Source organism: Lissotriton helveticus, chromosome 8 (genome assembly GCF_964261635.1).
Source record: "Lissotriton helveticus chromosome 8, aLisHel1.1, whole genome shotgun sequence".
In the NCBI taxonomy this organism is placed as follows: Eukaryota; Metazoa; Chordata; class Amphibia; order Caudata; family Salamandridae; genus Lissotriton; species Lissotriton helveticus.
The window spans coordinates 1599730202-1599748271 of record NC_136069.1 but is presented as its reverse complement, the minus strand read 5'-3'; the positions used below and the strand labels follow the sequence as shown (position 1 = coordinate 1599748271).

The 18070-nt window shown below is 46.6% G+C and overlaps 1 protein-coding gene across 4 annotated transcripts in view; it reads right to left on the bottom strand.

The window, feature by feature from the left end:
- LOC144773555 (ecto-ADP-ribosyltransferase 5-like) overlaps window positions 1–18070 on the bottom strand; it is a 99561-nt gene that overhangs the window by 26614 nt on the left and 54877 nt on the right. For 3 of the 4 annotated variants that reach the window (XR_013600006.1, XM_078658651.1, XM_078658653.1), the window contains exon 2: window positions 13174–13265. Coding sequence is in view for 3 of the 4 variants with exons in the window: in XM_078658651.1 (XP_078514777.1) it covers window positions 13174–13236 (63 nt within the window). In the remaining variant the exon portion in view is untranslated. Of the gene's footprint in view, window positions 1–13173; window positions 13266–16411; window positions 16510–16604; window positions 16625–18070 lie in introns of those variants that run through there. The other variant, XM_078658652.1, reaches the window with a different exon arrangement.

The window sequence follows — 18070 nt, the reverse complement described above, 5'->3', positions numbered from 1 at the left end:
GGCGACATATCGCTATACACTGTAAACAGTCTGTAGCCCCACTTGTTTGGGAAAATGGAAGGTGGACATGTGTGAACTCCACCTGCGTTCTGTTTGCACAGATGAAAATGCTGATCGAGACTTGGAGACTTGGAGTGTTATGCTAGAGAGACTAGAGGTGACTGAACAGCCGAGTGGAGACACAGTAGACCTGCTTGAATCCTAGTTCAGAACCTGGCTATATGCAAATTAGTCTGTCCCTGGCCCAGTGCATCATGGGAACAGGGCAGACCAAACTACCAAGCCAATTCTTTACTGGAAAGGAAACAAGCTTCCGGGGACCGGTTTCTGGCACTACAGCCGTCTTCGGCCCGGCTTGCTTGAATCCTGATGGTGCAGTGAGCAAGGGACTCATGTCTGAGCATACCCTTCCACTCCTTTTCAAGCAAGCCGGGCCGAAGACGGCTGTAATGCCAGAAACTGGTCCCCGGAAGCTTGTTTCCTTTCCAGTAAAGAATTGGCTTGGTAGTTTGGTCTGCCCTGTTCCCATGATGCACTGGGCCAGGGTCAGACTAATTTGCATGTAGCCAGGTTCTGAACTGGGATGGTGCAGTGAGCTAAAAAACGGTGATGGATCAAGCCCTGATCCTTTGACTGGGTAGGAGTGTTCTGCTTAATTCAGATACTCTGTCCATCACCACCCCCTTTTGAATCGTTTTGGCCACCACAAGTGTGGAAGGGTATGCTCAGATGTGAGTCCCTTGCTCACTGAACCATCAGGATTCAAGCAAGCCGGGCCGAAGACGGCTGTAATGGCAGGAACCGGTCCCCGGAAGCTTGTTTCCTTTCCAGTAAAGAATTGGCTTGGTAGTTTGGTCTGCCCTGTTCCCATGATGCACTGGGCCAGGGGCAGACTAATTTGCATGTAGCCAGGTTCTGAACTGGGATGGTGCAGTGAGCTAAAAAACGGTGATGGATCAATCCCTGATCCTTTGACTGGGTAGGAGTGTTCTGCTTAATTCAGATACTCTGTCCATCACCACCCCCTTTTGAATCGTTTTGGCCACCACAAGTGTGGAAGGGTATGCTCAGATGTGAGTCCCTTGCTCACTGCACCATCAGGATTCAAGCAAGCTGGGCCGAAGACGGCTGTAATGCCAGAAACCGGTCCCCGGAAGCTTGTTTCCTTTCCAGTAAAGAATTGGCTTGGTAGTTTGGTCTGCCCTGTTCCCATGATGCACTGGGCCAGGGTCAGACTAATTTGCATGTATCCAGGTTCTGAACTGGGATGGTGCAGTGAGCTAAAAAACGGTGATGGATCAAGCCCTGATCCTTTGACTGGGTAGGAGTGTTCTGCTTAATTCAGATACTCTGTCCATCACCACCCCCTTTTGAATCGTTTTGGCCACCACAAGTGTGGAATGGTATGCTCAGATGTGAGTCCCTTGCTCACTGCACCATCAGGATTCAAGCAAGCCGGGCCGAAGACGGCTGTAATGCCAGAAACCGGTCCCCGGAAGCTTGTTTCCTTTCCAGTAAAGAATTGGCTTGGTAGTTTGGTCTGTCGTGTTCCCATGATGCACTGGGCCACGGTCAGACTAATTTGCATGTAGCCAGGTTCTGAACTGGAATGGTGCAGTGAGCTCAAAAACGGTGATGGATCAAGCCCTGATCCTTTGACTGGGTAGGAGTGCTCTGCTTAATTCAGATACTCTGTCCATCACCACCCCCTTTTGAACAGTAGACCTGCAGCGGATAGTGACCACTTCCCAGCAGGGGCAGTCATCGGAGACTCCCCCATTGTCTGATGATGGCCGTGGCTAATGGATGAGCAGATTGAATATCGGAGTGGGGGTGGGTACCCCAGGAGTAAAGCCTCATACTCTGGCTGCATTCCCATCTTGTGGGTTAGCAGTGGGATGAAGTTGGTGCACCCTTCGATTTCATGCCTAATCAATTGGGTTATGTAAGATCTATGTTGCCCGATAATGGATTTTGTAATAGAGACCCTTACGACATCCCCCCCTACTCAGAAACTAGTGGGGCCACACCTATCTGGAAGCGGACAGGGGGAACAGATGTTACTAATTGCACAAGTCCGTCTAAATGTTGAAATACTATTGTATCTTACCGCTACCACCAATGGCTTCCGAAGGTTCTGTATAATTCTGTTATTGTTTAAATAGTTAGTTGAGCCACGAGTCAACGCAATATGTCTGAGATACAGTAATGTCTACTTTGATAGTGACCAAGGACATATTCTGGGTTGTTATGGGCTAGATCATTCATGTCAATATGCGATCTGTAATATGTATTATAAATGATGTAGCGATCTGACACACTTTAAATGCAACACCTATGTAAATGCGCAGGAAGCCACGGCATGTACCACACATTTACTAACTTCCCCGGGCAAATGCCCAGGATACCTACTGTATATGTACTTGCGTAATTGTCCTTAAGATCAAATGCTAATAAAAAAATGGTAAAAAAAAACCAACAAAAAAAAACTGAGGGGGGCGTGGCCAGCAGCCGATGATGGTGGCTGCCTAGAGGGAGAGCTCCGCGGCTGAAGCGGCCTCCAACGAAATCCGACTAGCTATCCGAGACAATTATGTCCCAAGCGGGCAGGTACTGACGCCCAGGACCGGGCGGCAGAGGTACGGCCAAGCGGAAAGAAAATCCGTGAACGGGGAGCCGAGATATCACTGACCCCGAGCAGGCCCCGGAGGGGTTCCCGAGCCGGACACTGGCCTGGACGAAGAGCCGGCAGGAAGTGAGCCGGTCTGGGCGGAGGGCCACCGGAAGCGCCCGCCCGCGACACCTACGGAGAGGAAGAATCCCCGACATCTTGCAGAACTGTCCAGGCATCCAAAGCCCCGAGCGGGACCCCGGGGGCCCCCGCGCTGAGTGACGGAAGACGGATCAGGCGACCGGAGGAATCAGGCACGGACGTGCGGAGGGGAGGAACCTGAAACGGTGCCCGCCATCTTGAGGACCCGGCCGGGTCCCCATGCACAACAGATCTGGTGCTGACATCGCCGAGGGAAAGCAGGTACCGTCGCTACGCGACAACAAGCCACCCGAAACAGCGACCCACGGCTCCGGCATACTGCACGCACGAGAGGACACGAGGGCCATTATACACCTAAGCGTGACGCCCTCTCCCCGGCAGCTGCGACAGGGGGCAAAGACAAAGGCATACACACAGAACTGGCGCAGGCAGCGCTGAGGTCAAGTAGATACCGTCGTTACACAGCGGAGCACCGCCTGATACAGCGCTACACGGCTCACAGACCCCCCCCCCTGTGTAGGAGCGCAATACAATCACAAGCGGGCACAGGGGCCCTTTTGAGACACTAAGTGGAATACTACCCCCGGGCAGGGGCCGAGGTGACTGGGAGAGGGGTAAACACTGCAACAGCGGCAGGGGAAAAAGACTGTGGATTAACAAGACCGCTCTCGGCACAGCAGCTATTGAGGGGGCATCTCCGCGGCCCGCGACCAGTCGATACCACGAGATTGGGCAGAGTGCAGTCCAGCGGCCTCGCGTATAGCTGAACAGAGGGGCCCCACGCCGCCACGTAACAAGGCCGGAGGTGAGCCGGAGGTGCCATACCGGGGCCCTGAGGGTCACGACTGAGAGTGGACTGCGCGCTGTGTGAGTCCGGGAAACTGGTGTGACGAGGGGCTGCCCCGGAGGAGAGTTAGAGGCACGGATCCACGAACAAAATGGCTGGAAAGGGGCTGAAGAACAACACGACGCAGTCCCGCCTCGACCGATTCGCATACGAGAAGCCCACCACACCCCCGCCAGATGCCAGGACACAGGTGGGCAAGACAGTGGAGGCGACGGGGAGCAAGAAGGCTACCCTGGACGATGTCATGCGGGCCCTCACACAGGTGCAGGCCACAGTGGGGTCAATCTCAGCCGAAATCACGCTGATTCGGGCAGACTTCCACAAAATGACGGAGAAAGTGAACACGATGGAAATCGTGACAAAAGCCTTGATGGAAGATGTATCGGAGCTACAGACTAACATGGATCGTCTTTCGAAAGAGAATAGGGAGCTGAGAGAAAAGCTTGATGACCAGGAAGGACGCTCGAGACGGAACAACATCCGTATAATTGGTGTGCCAGAATCGGAAGACACGAGGTCAATGGACCTATATGTGGAGAACTTAATCAAACAGCACCTACAACCTAAGGGACTCTCAAATTTTTTCACAGTGGAGAGGGCGCACAGAGTTCCTGGAGGGCGCCGACAAACGGGTGCTAACCCCAGGCCGATTATAGCCCGACTCTTTAATTTTAGAGACCGAGATGCCATATTACAGGCGGCAAGAACCTCACCTCCCATTAAAATTCAAAACGCCACGCTAGCATTTTTTCCAGACTACACGGCGGAGGTCGCGAGGAGAAGGAGAACTTTTTTCGAGGTCAAAAAAGAACTAAGAGCCAGAGAGATCCCTTATTCAATGCTCTTCCCAGCAAAACTTCGGGTAGTAGCCGACAATAAGACTTGGTTTTTTGACACCCCGGAGGTGGCACAAGATTGGCTGGAGGGTTGGCGGACGACAGGCCTCCCCCGTCGCTCCAACAGACAAACCAAAAACCGTAATGGTGGATCACAGCAAGGCCTGCAATCAAATGGTGCCGAGGCGGAGCCACTCTCGCCACTGCAAGAAACTCAGGAGGAGGGCGATGACGAAGAACAGTGATCCCCGGATACTGTACATTTGAACTGTAATTGCCGCGGCCTGAGAATGCCGCCCTGGACACTGGGCTGAGGGCCTCCGCGGCCAAGGAGGGGGCCGCCGACCTCGGAGAATCCTTCACCCCAGCGAGCAAGTACTATGTTATGGGTTGGGTTCAAGCACTCTGCTGAGTTGGGGGGGCGGGCAGTTGTAAGTCCGTTGAGCAGGGGGGCAGGGAGGGGGGGAGTTGGGGGTAGGATGGGGTTATGGTTTTTAATTTCTATACGGGGTCAAAATTGCTACGAAGGGGCGCATGGGCACAGAATGCTAAGGTCTGGATGCTGCACGCAGAGTCACTACACGGACCTCCTGGTCCTCCTGGCGCATGATTTCTCAGTCCGCATACACGAACACGATGGGGGAGGGCACTGATGTAGGGCGGGAATCGCTGCTGAGCCTTATGTCCTGGAACGTGAGAGGTCTGGGAGACAAGATTAAGCGAGGGCTGGTTCTGCAAAGTATAAAAAGACTAAATCCCGACCTGGTCCTACTGCAAGAAACACACCTCACAGGCACGGCCACAAGGGCCCTGGACAGGAAGGGCTATAGCATGGTGGCCCACTCAGAGTTCACGAAGGGGTCCCGGGGCACCGGGATATTGATTCACCGCTCGTCCAGGTTTATACTCCAATCAGTTGCAATGGACACACAGGGCCGATTCGCAGCGGTACATGGACAATGGGAGGGAAAACCACTTAACATAGTATCAGTATACATCCCGCCGGCACTACACACTATAGCATTCACGGAACTAGGTAGATTCCTACTAGACCTTCCAGAGGGGGCCCTTGTGCTGGGCGGGGATTTTAATGCAGTGGCTCAAGACTCCCTAGATAGACACCCAACGCGTACACAAACACAGGCACACTCCAAATTGCAGGACTTCATGGAGGCACAGGGTTTAGTGGACATATGGAGGCGACTCCACCCAGTAGACCGGCAATACACATACTACTCGGCAGTTCACGACAGCCTGTCGTGGATTGATTATCTAATGACATTGGAAGGGAGTCCCCTCACATTCACTGACTCTCAGATTAGACCGAGAGGGGTCTCCGATCACTCCCCGCTAACACTGACTCTCTCCAGTCCGGAAAGAACCCGTAGGCGTATCTTCCCTATCTACCCGGGGTACCTCGGAGAGCCCGGCATCGCCAAGGCCTTAAAGAGAAGTACACGATCATATCTCGACGAAAATGTAGGTTCAGTGGAATCGCCTATGGTCCTCTGGGAGGCCTATAAGACGGTATTCCGCGGACAGGCGATCTCGGTGATAGCGCAGTACAAGCGCACACGGCGTCAGGAACTGATAGGTCTGGAGGGACAACTTGACAAGGCAACACGGGACCACGAAGGGAACCCGACTGGGGACACACAACACGCGCTCCGATTGGCCCAGCAGCGCCATACCGACTTTCTGCGCCACAGAGTAAGGGAACATATGTCAGCAACTGTGAGTAGGGTGTACGACATGGGCGACAAAGCAGGGAAGCTCCTGGCATGGTTGGAGAAAGCGCGGGGAGGTCAGAGGGCCATACTCCAGCTGAAAGACCCTAATGGGGAGTTGCATTCTAGCCCGGCAACAATAGTGGAACTCCTGGCAGACCACTTCCAACACGTGTACACCCCTGAGTATGAGGTCACGCGGGAGATGGCGGAGAGCTCGCTTATAGGAGTACCGATCCGCACTCTCACCCCCGACCAACGAGACGAGCTTGAATCCGACCTGACAGCGGAGGAAATACAGTTAGCCATAACAGCACTGCACCCGGGGAAAGCACTAGGCCCCAATGGTGTGCCGATAGAATGGTACAAACGTATGTCCGAAACGTTATCCATACCATTGCTTGATATGTTCCAGGAGTGTCGGGAAAAGGGTCGACTGCCCCCTGACCAACGCACGGCCACGATAGTCGCGATACCCAAGCCCGGCAAGCCCCCTGAGGACTGCGGATCGTACCGCCCGATCTCCCTCCTTAACGCCGAGAATAAAATCCTGGCGAAACTATTGGCCACCAGGCTCCTGCCTCACCTGACGCATTTGACACACCCGGACCAGTCGGGCTTCATGCCGCACCGGAGTACGGCGCTGAACCTGAGACGGCTGCACGGGGTACTGGCCAGAGCCCCGCGGTTAGAGGAACCAGCGGCGGTACTGTCACTAGATGCCAAAATGGCGTTTGACATGGTGGAGTGGCGCTATCTTTTTGCGGTCCTGGAACACATGGGTATTGGCCCGGTGTTCATATCATGGGTCAGACTACTGTATACCGAGCCCGTGGCGAGGGTAACCGCAAATGGACACGTATCTCGGGAGTTTTCGCTGGCGCGGGGCACGAGACAGGGGTGCCCACTCTCGCCGCTACTGTTCGCCCTCGTGCTAGAGCCCCTGGCCACAGTTATTAGAACCACCCACCTGCTGAAAGGCGTAAATTGGGGAGGCGGTTGGGAAGATAGAGTCTCACTATACGCCGACGACATGCTCGTCTACCTCATGGACCTCACGAACGGCATCCCGGTCCTACTGGCACTGTGCGAAACCCACGGTACAGCCTCAGGGTATAAACTTAACTGGTCCAAGTCCATAATCTTCATGGTGCAGGGCGACCTGCCAGCGTTGCCTGAAGATTGCCAATTGCTCATAGAACGCCTATCCTTTAAATACCTAGGGATATGGATCACGAAGGACCACTCAACCTTTGTTGACCTGAATCTCAAGCCCCAGCTGGACAGGCTAAAAGCGGATGTGCGTCACTGGAAAAATCTCCCCTTAACACTATTAGGTAGAGCAGCGCTCTTCAAGATGATGGCGCTGCCACGCTTCCTTTATATCCTGGAAAACACGCCGGCGATGGTCCCCGCATCGCTCTTCCGCCAAGTGGCGGCGCAATTATCCAGCCTCCTGTGGGGTGACAAACCGGCGAGGGTGGCGCAATTGAAATTAACCAGAGACTGGTACAGTGGGGGAATAGCCCTCCCTAACCTCGAATTGTACTACTGGGCAGCTCACCTCAAGGTGATCAACCAATGGGTCCACGCGGCACATGACGATCCGGCATATGAGGCGGATAGGCACCAGCTGGGCACATCCACCCTTCTGGCACCACTCTACGACAAAGGACTAGTGAGAAGGTTGGTGGGACCTACCAAACACACAGTAGCCATCTGGCACAAGGCGCAAAGACGGCTGGCGTGGGAGGGGGTGATCACTAACCGTACGCCACTGTGGGACGCCAAAGCCCTCGGCAGCCTGCGCAGCTCAAAAGGGTTTGACCAATGGGATACCATTGGGATCTCTACGGTGGGCGACCTATGGACAAGGGATGGAGTGCTCTCCTTTGCAACCCTGAGGGAGCAATATAACCTAGAAGTGACCGAAACATATAGGTACATACAGATTAGACACGCGCTCTTGTCGGTATTAGAGCCAGGGGTGACGCTTCCGGAATCGGCCCCGCTAGAGGACCGATTGCTTACGGACTACATGGAATCCAGTGCAACCTCCCTCACTTACCGCAAACTGATGAACAACTTACCGGATCCCCTTGAAAGGCTGAAGGGATACTGGGTGGATGAGGTAGGAGACCTGAGTGAGGAAGAATGGAACGCAGCCCTGGCGTCGCCCAGAGAGGCGGGCATCTCCACCCGATTCAGGCTGGTCCAACTCAAAGTACTGCATAGGGTCTACTACACACGCACTACACTATACAAAATACACAGAGCAGAACACCCGTATTGCCTGAGGGAATGTGGGGAGGAGGGTACACTGTTCCACACTATATGGACTTGCCCAATCATACAGGATTACTGGAGGCGTGTCACACGCACGATCGGTCAAGCCCTCCAGAACCCGTTCACGCCTGACCCCAGAATTTGTCTCCTGAATGTATGGGGCCCAACAGATTTAACAATGAATGCAAAGGGGTGGGTGGTCATTGGAGTAATGATGGCGAAGCGAGATATCGCGAAAAATTGGGGAGCACTAGAGGCACCGACACTAGCGCAGTGGTGCAGAAATATGGACATGCTCATGGTGACAGAGAGGGCAGTATATCAGCAGAGACATAATCCACGTAAATGGAATAGAATTTGGATACCATGGAACACATACAGGGGGGACATTTGTGAACCTTTGCCTGAAGAGGAGGAGGGGGATAGCTCAGGGGACGAGGAGGATCTGGTGCAATGAAGGGGGAGGAGGAGGACCCCGAGACACAGAATGACCCCGGGAACTGGGGGACAGGCCTAGAAGAGTGAATGGTGTTATTAGAGACTGGCTTTAGGGCTGATGAACGAATGTATACACACCAATGATGCAATAGCATACAATGCGAGCTCCATCAATGCAACCCGTGAAGTAGCAAGTTTTATGTTGGGGGGGGAAAAAATAAAAAGTTGCTCTGTTACTCGTAGACAGCTGAATGTTGACGCTGCTCTCCAGAATGATTGATGCCAAATGTATAACATGTGATAGCAACAACAAAAATAAAATGTTAAAAAAAAAAAAAAAAACTGAAAGTGGTACATTGCTGGGTAAATGTCTTGTGCATATTCTGCACTGCAGCTGTGTAAAGGACCACAGGGTAATGTCTCCAGTGACCTTGTGTTCATGTAATTTTGATAATGTGATTTTTCCTCAAGCGTCTTCATCCATAAATCTGTGATAACATGAATCCTCAACAAGATAAGACAAAGAGACTACAAAGAGGTGGATCTCCACCAAACAGGTGTACTTTCTCTTGACAAAATGAAGTAAGAGCTTCTTTATTTGGTGGAGATTTCCTCATATTCCTCTGCATCAATAACACTTCACCAAAATCAGCTGGAAACGCCCTCAGGGGCCTTTTGGTAAGCTGTCCATCAACGTGGGAAAAGTCGGGCAGACCTTTGCATACTACCAAAGAAAACGGGGAGGGGGGGGGGGGGCAAGGGGTGACCTATCCCCCGGGGCCCAGCCACTATTCAATGGGCCTATTTTGGCACCAGGAAGCCCATCCACGTCTCCCTGGGTGCCCTGGCCCAACCAGAGCATCCAATGTGCATGTGGCTTGAGACTCAAGGCCCCCATGGTCCCAGACAAGCCAGCTCCCTGCATTGCTCTTGCACACAGGGAAAAGCGGGAAATGCAGATAACTGTGTGTGAGAGCAATACTTTCATCTCCACTCAGCTTCCAGTGAGTGGGAGTGGTTTGACAGCTCCTGTTTGCTGGGAGTGGAGTGTTTGCTTTTGTTTGCTGGGAGCTGTCATTTTCTGCTTATAGCCTCGGTGAGGTCATTGTCCCCGGGGCCTGGAGGGATCTGAGCGGGCCCCTGCTTAAGATTGCAATAGCCCCGGGGAGGTGGTGTTCCCTGGGGTATTATTAAGTCCTTGCAGGGGTGCCCCATGCAACCCCGCATTTTTCACACAAACTCTGCGTCTCCTTCGGATCTGGCCCACCAAGGGCTACAATTATCTCGTGAGAGACCACCATTGCTTTTTAAAAAAAATCATGCCAATATTCACAAAGATTTGCAAATTTCACAGTGAAACAATGCTTTTTTGCCCAGTCAGGGTCACTGTGTGACCCCAGGACCAAAGCTAAGTGGTTATACCCTGTACCCTTTTCTTATTTGCATTTTGTTTTGGGACTTGGCAGAAAGCGAGTCCAAGAAGGCTGCCAACGAATATGCCTTGTTACCGCTAATGCTTTTTAACACATGCAATTATAATGCGGTCATTACAACGAACACGTTGTAACAACGCATGCCATTACTCCCCAAGTCGGAACAAAGACTTGCTCTAGGGGAGGCGCTGGATGTTGGAATAGTATAATTTACTATTCCAACTCCAGTCCATGCAAAAGTAGGAAAGGTGTTGGATTTTAAATCCAACACCTTCTGTCCCCTAGAGCAAGTCGTTGTTCCCACTTGCGAAGTAATGGCATGCGTTGTAACAATCCGTTCATTGTACAGACCACGTTGTAATGGCATGCGGTGTTCGGGATTCACGATAAATGATGCTTACGCTGCCAACACTTCCTGATTGAAGTGTTGGCAGCCAGTCAGAGCTCGGCAGATCTCTGCCTGAGCTTATCATTATCTGAGAAGGTTTCTCGATCGGAGACATGCAAATGTTATATGACTGAAACTTTCAGTATAAGTGTTTAACATTATAAAGATCCTATTACCATAGAAACAATTTTAATTTAAGGATTTTTAGAAATAGTGTACTTGTAGCTACTTTTTGAAATCGTGGTAGTGGGCCTTAATAGAAGATGAATTCTTTACAAATATGCTCATATATATTATATGTTTGATTTATTTCGTTACGCTTGAACTTAATTGGGAGTTTATTTTACATAAGAAATGCATTTGAATTACTTTTCCTTAGGCTTCATTATTTCATAGTCTGATGTAATGGACCTTTGATACGCTGCCTCGAATGTTGCTTTATTTGTTCCGTACATGCAACATTCTTTAAGCGACAAGAGACACTTTCAGTATTTCTCTGTGTATGTGAATTGATGGGAACCTGACCTTTGGATTATATCCATGAAGAGCAACAAAGTAAATAAGCTCTTTGTCAACAAACCTGTGAGAACAGAATGGACAATCGGTTCTCATGATGAGCAAGGCAAAGTATGCTGGAGTATCAATTTGTACCTGGAGAATGGAAGAATGGCACATGATGTTCAGACTATCGAATGATAACTACTGATGTCATAAAAAACACTATGGAGTATAAAAAGTGACTTTCGAAGGAGAAGGGAGGCTACTCCTTTACTTTCCATGCCTCCAGCTTGCCTGCCAGACTTTCTCTTCCATACCCCTTGATTTTTCCCCTTGCTGATGAACTTGCCTGCTGGATGATTTGTAGCTGTCTGGTGAGAGACCAGACTTGAAATTTCCTGATTTATGCTCCAATCCCTAGTTGACTTGAACTTGATCCCTTGTGAACCATCCTCCTGCCTTTGTTGGTGGCAGGAATTAATAATTCTAAACCATCCTCTTTATGTATTCTTTTATTTAGAAATAGACTTACTGTGACAAAATGTGTGGTTTTATACTACGTGCTGTTAGATTTATGACAGAGCTTCCTAAAATATTACTTATATGCATTGATTTTGTATCTTTAATACAATAACCAAATTATTTCAATTTGTCTGAGTCTTTTATTGTGACTTAATGTTCTCTCTACAGAAATTGTGCTTGCAATTATTTGATTTCTAAATACAAGATAGAGAAAGTCATAGATTATTTTCAGAAAATCAGATTCTTTTCCTCTTGTTTTGTGTAGCCACAGCAGAGCTACTGGTTTGTATGAGTCTTGTCAGAGTGAACTTCTTTTGGAGGTTGGGTCCGCCAGTTGCAATGCTCCATTTTTATAGCATGGTTTTGAGAGTAGTATATTTGAACCTGATCTCCAATTTGTGAGTTGGCTGCCAATTATTGGTGCTCACTGGGTGGCTGGCAGCGGGACATCCTGAATTCTCATCCCTCACTATGACGAAGAAAGATCCATTAGAGGGCCATCGCTTCTGTGGGTGAAGTATAGAATCTGACTACAGCTACTCATATGGGCTCACTGCTAGAAGAGAAAAACCCTGTTTATTGCTTCTGCTGCAACATATGTTCCAGTTGGAATTAAAGCCCCCTTAGTACATATTTTGGAAATATGACAAAGGTTCTGCTAGGTATTCAGTAAGCTATCTGATGAAGGTTTGTATGGGCTCTGTGACGATGGAATATGGTATTGAAATGAATCACACAGTCATAGGTGTGTTTCCGAGTAAGCAGCAGAGATTTAAAGAAAGTGTACTTGCGGTGGTTCACCTTTTAGCCAATTCATTTTTTTCTGGTGAATTAAGGCAATTCCATCCCCAGTGGTTTTTACCATGAGCTCTCTGATGATCTTGTTAACTGACGGGATTAGTAAATCAACACCAGCTTGGGAATGTGAACTAAGCCAGAAGTAAATAAAGCAAAGAATTTTAAGTAAAAGTCCATGATGGCATCTGCACTAAATGTGTTTGGCTGATCAACAATTAACAGGCCAGTACGTACTCAAGTGTGCCTGATGGATGTGGACTGCTGAGGACATATTGTGAGTTTTTGAGGAGGAGCTTCAAGCTTGAATGGTTCCTCTCTTCAAGAGGTAGGCATGAGTGACAGCAGGCCAATTTTGTGCTTAGTGGACATCTTCCCTATCCTAGAAGCCTGCTATGACACATTTATTCCCCTTGTTTTAATTAAAGATCATGCACTTAGCTTTTTTTTTGTAAGAATGAGGAAGGAGAGAGCAAGGAGGACCTGGGTTTGAGAATGGACACTTGGAAGCGAGAGAAGTTCACCAGGACTCCCTTGTGGACAATGTGGTGAATGATTGTGGCCAGATTTACATTTTGAATGATTAGTTTATTCACAAATAATCACTGTGTAAGAATAACAACACCTTACCACAGGATTTCTTAGATCGCTGAAAACATACAGGTAAGTGCAGGTGAGGATCAAATGTCTCATCTTCAGTGTAAATCCAGAACCAGCTTGCACTAAAAAGATAAACAAAACTTCTTTAGGAAGACAAAACATAATCCCCAGGTTTCGGTCTTATGCCTTTGATGGATAATTGTACACAAATGTGTATCTAATTATTTTGTTGTTGTGTATGGCGTCAGTCAGATGTTATTATCCAGAACACCTTACAAGAAACCTGACTTTTCACTGTACTGATTACGAAACAGTAAACCCCACTCTGATGGGGGTGGAGTGAAAGATGGTGCTGAGGCAAGAGATAGTGGTTGGAAGATAAGGGTGGTATTTGTACTGTGCAAATTAGGCACATTCTCTGGTCTGTGCTACTCTTACTTGGATGGACTTGGTCTCAAACTGAAGTTTACAATCATCAATTTCAACATTTCCATCACGGTGAAGCATGTCTTGCCCCAGAGCAAGGACAGAGAGGAGAATATTTGGGCACCATAAAGGTTTATTATAAATTAGTAAAGTTACAATCTCAAATCAGTAAATTCAATCAATAATCACCTGATTACAGAACAGTAGTAGATCAACAAGGCAAGTAGGCAAAACAATGTTCAGTATTTAAAATAGAAGTTAAATACATGAGGATTCAGCTACTCTTATGGACAATATTGTATGATAATTTACAGTTGCAACTATAGATGGGGGATTCATAAGCAATAGGCTTTAGAAGGCATAGAATTTGAAATAGAACCAAATGAGAGTTCCAGTCAAAAAAAGGAGAAATGCACTTGCTCTAGAAAGTAAGTCTCTGAGCAGAGATATAGGGAGCATTGGATCTCAAGAGAAGGAAAAGATACGTCTACCTGCAAAGGTGGATTGGGCAAGTGTTCTGACTAACTAACAAAGTTTGCATAGTTAAAACTTCAAATTAAGACAAACAGATACATTCTACAGGTTCCCACTGAGTATGAACTAATCAAAATCTGTGTTCTCTCTGTACTAAGCCTCCTTTCCATGGTTAACACAATGCCAGCTTTTAGGAAAATTATGGGGCCCCTGCCTAAAAGGATAAACCCTGGCAAGGAAAAAATCGTTTTTTGGAAAAAGGCAAAATTTGCACCGGGTTTTGTGCATATTTGTACACATCCTGTAGACGCATAATTATGTCTAATGTAATTTGACCGACACTATTATTTCTAATCAAATTTTGCTTTATTGAATACTTTTTTTCTTTGTTTTTTCTTTATATCTTATATTTTTTAGTGCAGATTATCAATTCTTATTTACATTTACAGAATACAAAATTCATTAGATACAACATTTTTGTCCATAGCTATATACAGAAAAATTTCCTTCAACGCGTTTCGGCATAGCCTTCCTCAGGAATTCTGTATATATTCAGTATCAATGATTGCTATAAAATAGAAAATAGTGTCACTTAATTAACTGCTGTTTCTGTACATCTTCAGCGTCAAATGGATTGTTTTTTGCTTTTACATCTCTACACACTGTACTTCATTATTGACCTCGACAATTAACAAACCAACAGGGTGCGGTTTGGTCATTAACTCTGAATGATATCGGTATGGGTATTTCTCATTACTTTTTCAAAATACATTCTATCTATATACAAATTTACACATTATATACACATTACATCGCCTATTTACAATCCAAAGTTACATTACATCACATATCCTACTATACTACTTAATTACAATTCATAAATAATCTATATACACATTATCAACAATAAAAAATATATAGAACTTTTAATGTTTGCAAAGAACCTTCTATTAGTACTAAGGCTTTTGTGAGTGACATCCTCACTAATTCATAATATATAGGCAGATCATTATTTTTAAGCCATCACTGTTTCAAAGATCCATAACATGAAGATAGCCTAGTACAGGACATGGAATAGAGACACAAGGCTTCCCAATTATAACCAATCCACAAACTACACAGTTGTATCTTTAATCTATGCATTTGGGTCCAAGTTTAGTTCAAAAATACTATGCATAGGATTATCTTTAATGGGTATGGGTTTATTAGACAAACAGATACATTCTACAGGTTCCCACTGAGTATGAACTAATCAAAATCTGTGTTCTCGCTGTACTAAGCCTCCTTTCCATGGTTAACACAATGCCAGCTACTTCCATCATTGTGGCCTTTGTGATATCTCACAAAGGAGTATCTACCTCCTTAGGACTTGGACCAAAGACAAAAAGTGGCAGCAGGAGACAGAGGGCTGCAGCAATAGTGGGACCCAGTACTAAAGCATCACCATCTGCAATGGATTATCTTTAATGGGTATGGGTTTATTAGTAATGGCCTCAAAGGGACTATTGACAAGTAGGTGTTCCTAATTATGTTTACGTGCATATGGTAGCACATTTACTCTAAAGTAGGTGAAGCAAAGGGCAGTTCAAAGCACTACCAAGCGTATGTTATTTCTTTAGAAGGCATAGAATTTGAAATAGAACCAAATGAGAGTTCAATCAAAAATGGAGAAATACACTTGCTCTAGAAAGTAAGTCTCTGAGCAGAGATATAGGGAGCATTGGATCTCAAGAGAAGGAAAATATATGTCTACCTGCAAAGGTGGATTGGGCAAGTGTTCTGACTAACTAACAAAGTTTGCATAGTTAAAACTTCAAATTAAGACAAACAGATACATTCTACAGGTTCCCACTGAGTATGAACTAATCAAAATCTGTGTTCTCGCTGTACTAAGCCTCCTTTCCATGGTTAACACAATGCCAGCTACTTCCATCATTGTGGCCTTTGTGATATCTCACAAAGGAGTATCTACCTCCTTAGGACTTGGACCAAAGACAAAAAGTGGCAGCAGGAGACAGAGGGCTGCAGCAATAGTGGGACCCAGTACTAAAGCATCACCATCTGCAATGGATTATCTTTAATGGGTATGGGTTTATTAGTAATGGCCTCAAAGGGACTATTGACAAGTAGGTGTTCCTAATTATGTTTACGTGCATATGGTAGCACAGAGACTGATTCCGAAGTAACCCACACCACCTACGTTGTACGGTTGTAACAGATAACTGTTCCTATTTCATGAGAGGATGTTTGTGTTAATGCCACCAACGCAAGATCTAATAGACCAGGTAGAGAGAGAGAGTCCCATTAGCAAATACAAATTCAACTAGCCATGGGTATAAATTTGTCCTATAAATCTCTCATTACATACCTATGATTTATGAATAAGAGGACAATTTCACAACGCAGGTGTCATCAAGCAAGGGCTGGACTATTAGTATTTCTGTTGGCCTTTAATCCTTGTTCAGGCTAAAAAACAGGATAAGTTACACTGTTACTTTTTACTAGTTACTCAGGGACTTAAATGTATTGATTTGTCTCTAAAATGGATTAGATGATAGTACCTGATAGTCTCTAAGATGAAAATAAGGTGTCCACGATTATTTCAATTTCAGAGCGTGTCACTGTTTTATTGTGAACTACACCTGTGAAAAATATAATAAACATCCGCTATAAGTTTAAAATTACCTATTTACCTACTAAATGTATATAGCATATAGAAAACTGTCTGACCTATAAATGGCTGAATACAAGCGATATAGGGCACTTCAGTGTATACAACACGCAAACTAGCTACCCACTGCATGTTTTTCACGCACTGCATACATTTACTCTAAAGTAGGTGAAGCAAAGGGCAGTTCAAAGCACTACCAAGCGTATGTTATTTCTTTAGAAGGCATAGAATTTGAAATAGAACCAAATGAGAGTTCAATCAAAAATGGAGAAATGCACTTACTCTAGAAAGTAAGTCTCTGAGCAGAGATATAGGGAGCATTGGATCTCAAGAGAAGGAAAATATATGTCTACCTGCAAAGGTGGATTGGGCAAGTGTTCTGACTAACTAACAAAGTTTGCATAGTTAAAACTTCAAATTAAGACAAACAGATACATTCTACAGGTTCCCACTGAGAAGGAACTAATCAAAATATGTGTTCTCGCTGTACTAAGCCTCCTTTCCATGGTTAACACAATGCCAGCTTCTTCAATCATTGTGGCCTTTGTGATATCTCACAAAGGAGTATCTACCTCCTTAGGACTTGGACCAAAGACAAAAAGTGGCAGCAGGAGACAGAGGGCTGCAGCAATAGTGGGACCCAGTACTAAAGCATCACCATCTGCAATGGAACCATTTTCATTTAAATCTACTCCACAGCCAGTGGCTCTGTCAGGGGTTTCAGCAATTGACACATCATATCCAAATCAAAACTTTTATTTTTTAGTATGCATAAATGAATCTTTTAATTTTTTTTAAACATTAATTATAATTATGATGATGATGTAAGCTAATAATTAGTTATTTTGCTATAAATTGAAATGACATTCCATGTACACTGCCAGATAAAGCACAACCAGTGTAATATGGGAAATGTAGTCCTTGTACATAGATTCTTATTTGCAAAATGACCAATGACTAATAAAGAAGACATCTATAGAGTTAGATTGAAAACTATCTTTGTTAGACCTGTGCAAAAGCACGATAGATTTAACCTATATCTTTTGACTGGGGGACAATGTTTGCATTGTCAGCATTCCGTCCATCATTTGTTTGTTGTAACACTTATCACCCTAAGTGGGATGGGTATGCCCAGCCATGGGTCCCTTGCTCACTGTGCCACTGGATTCAAGCTAGCCTGGCTAGAGAAGGGTGACATACCCTGAAACCGGTCCCAGGATGCTTGTTTCCGGTCCAGGGAGAACATGGCCTGGCAGTTCGGTCTGGACTATTCCCATGAGGCACAGGGTCATTTGCATATGGCTGGGTCCAAACTGCGGTGGCGTAGTGGGCAAAATAACTATGGATTTAACCCAG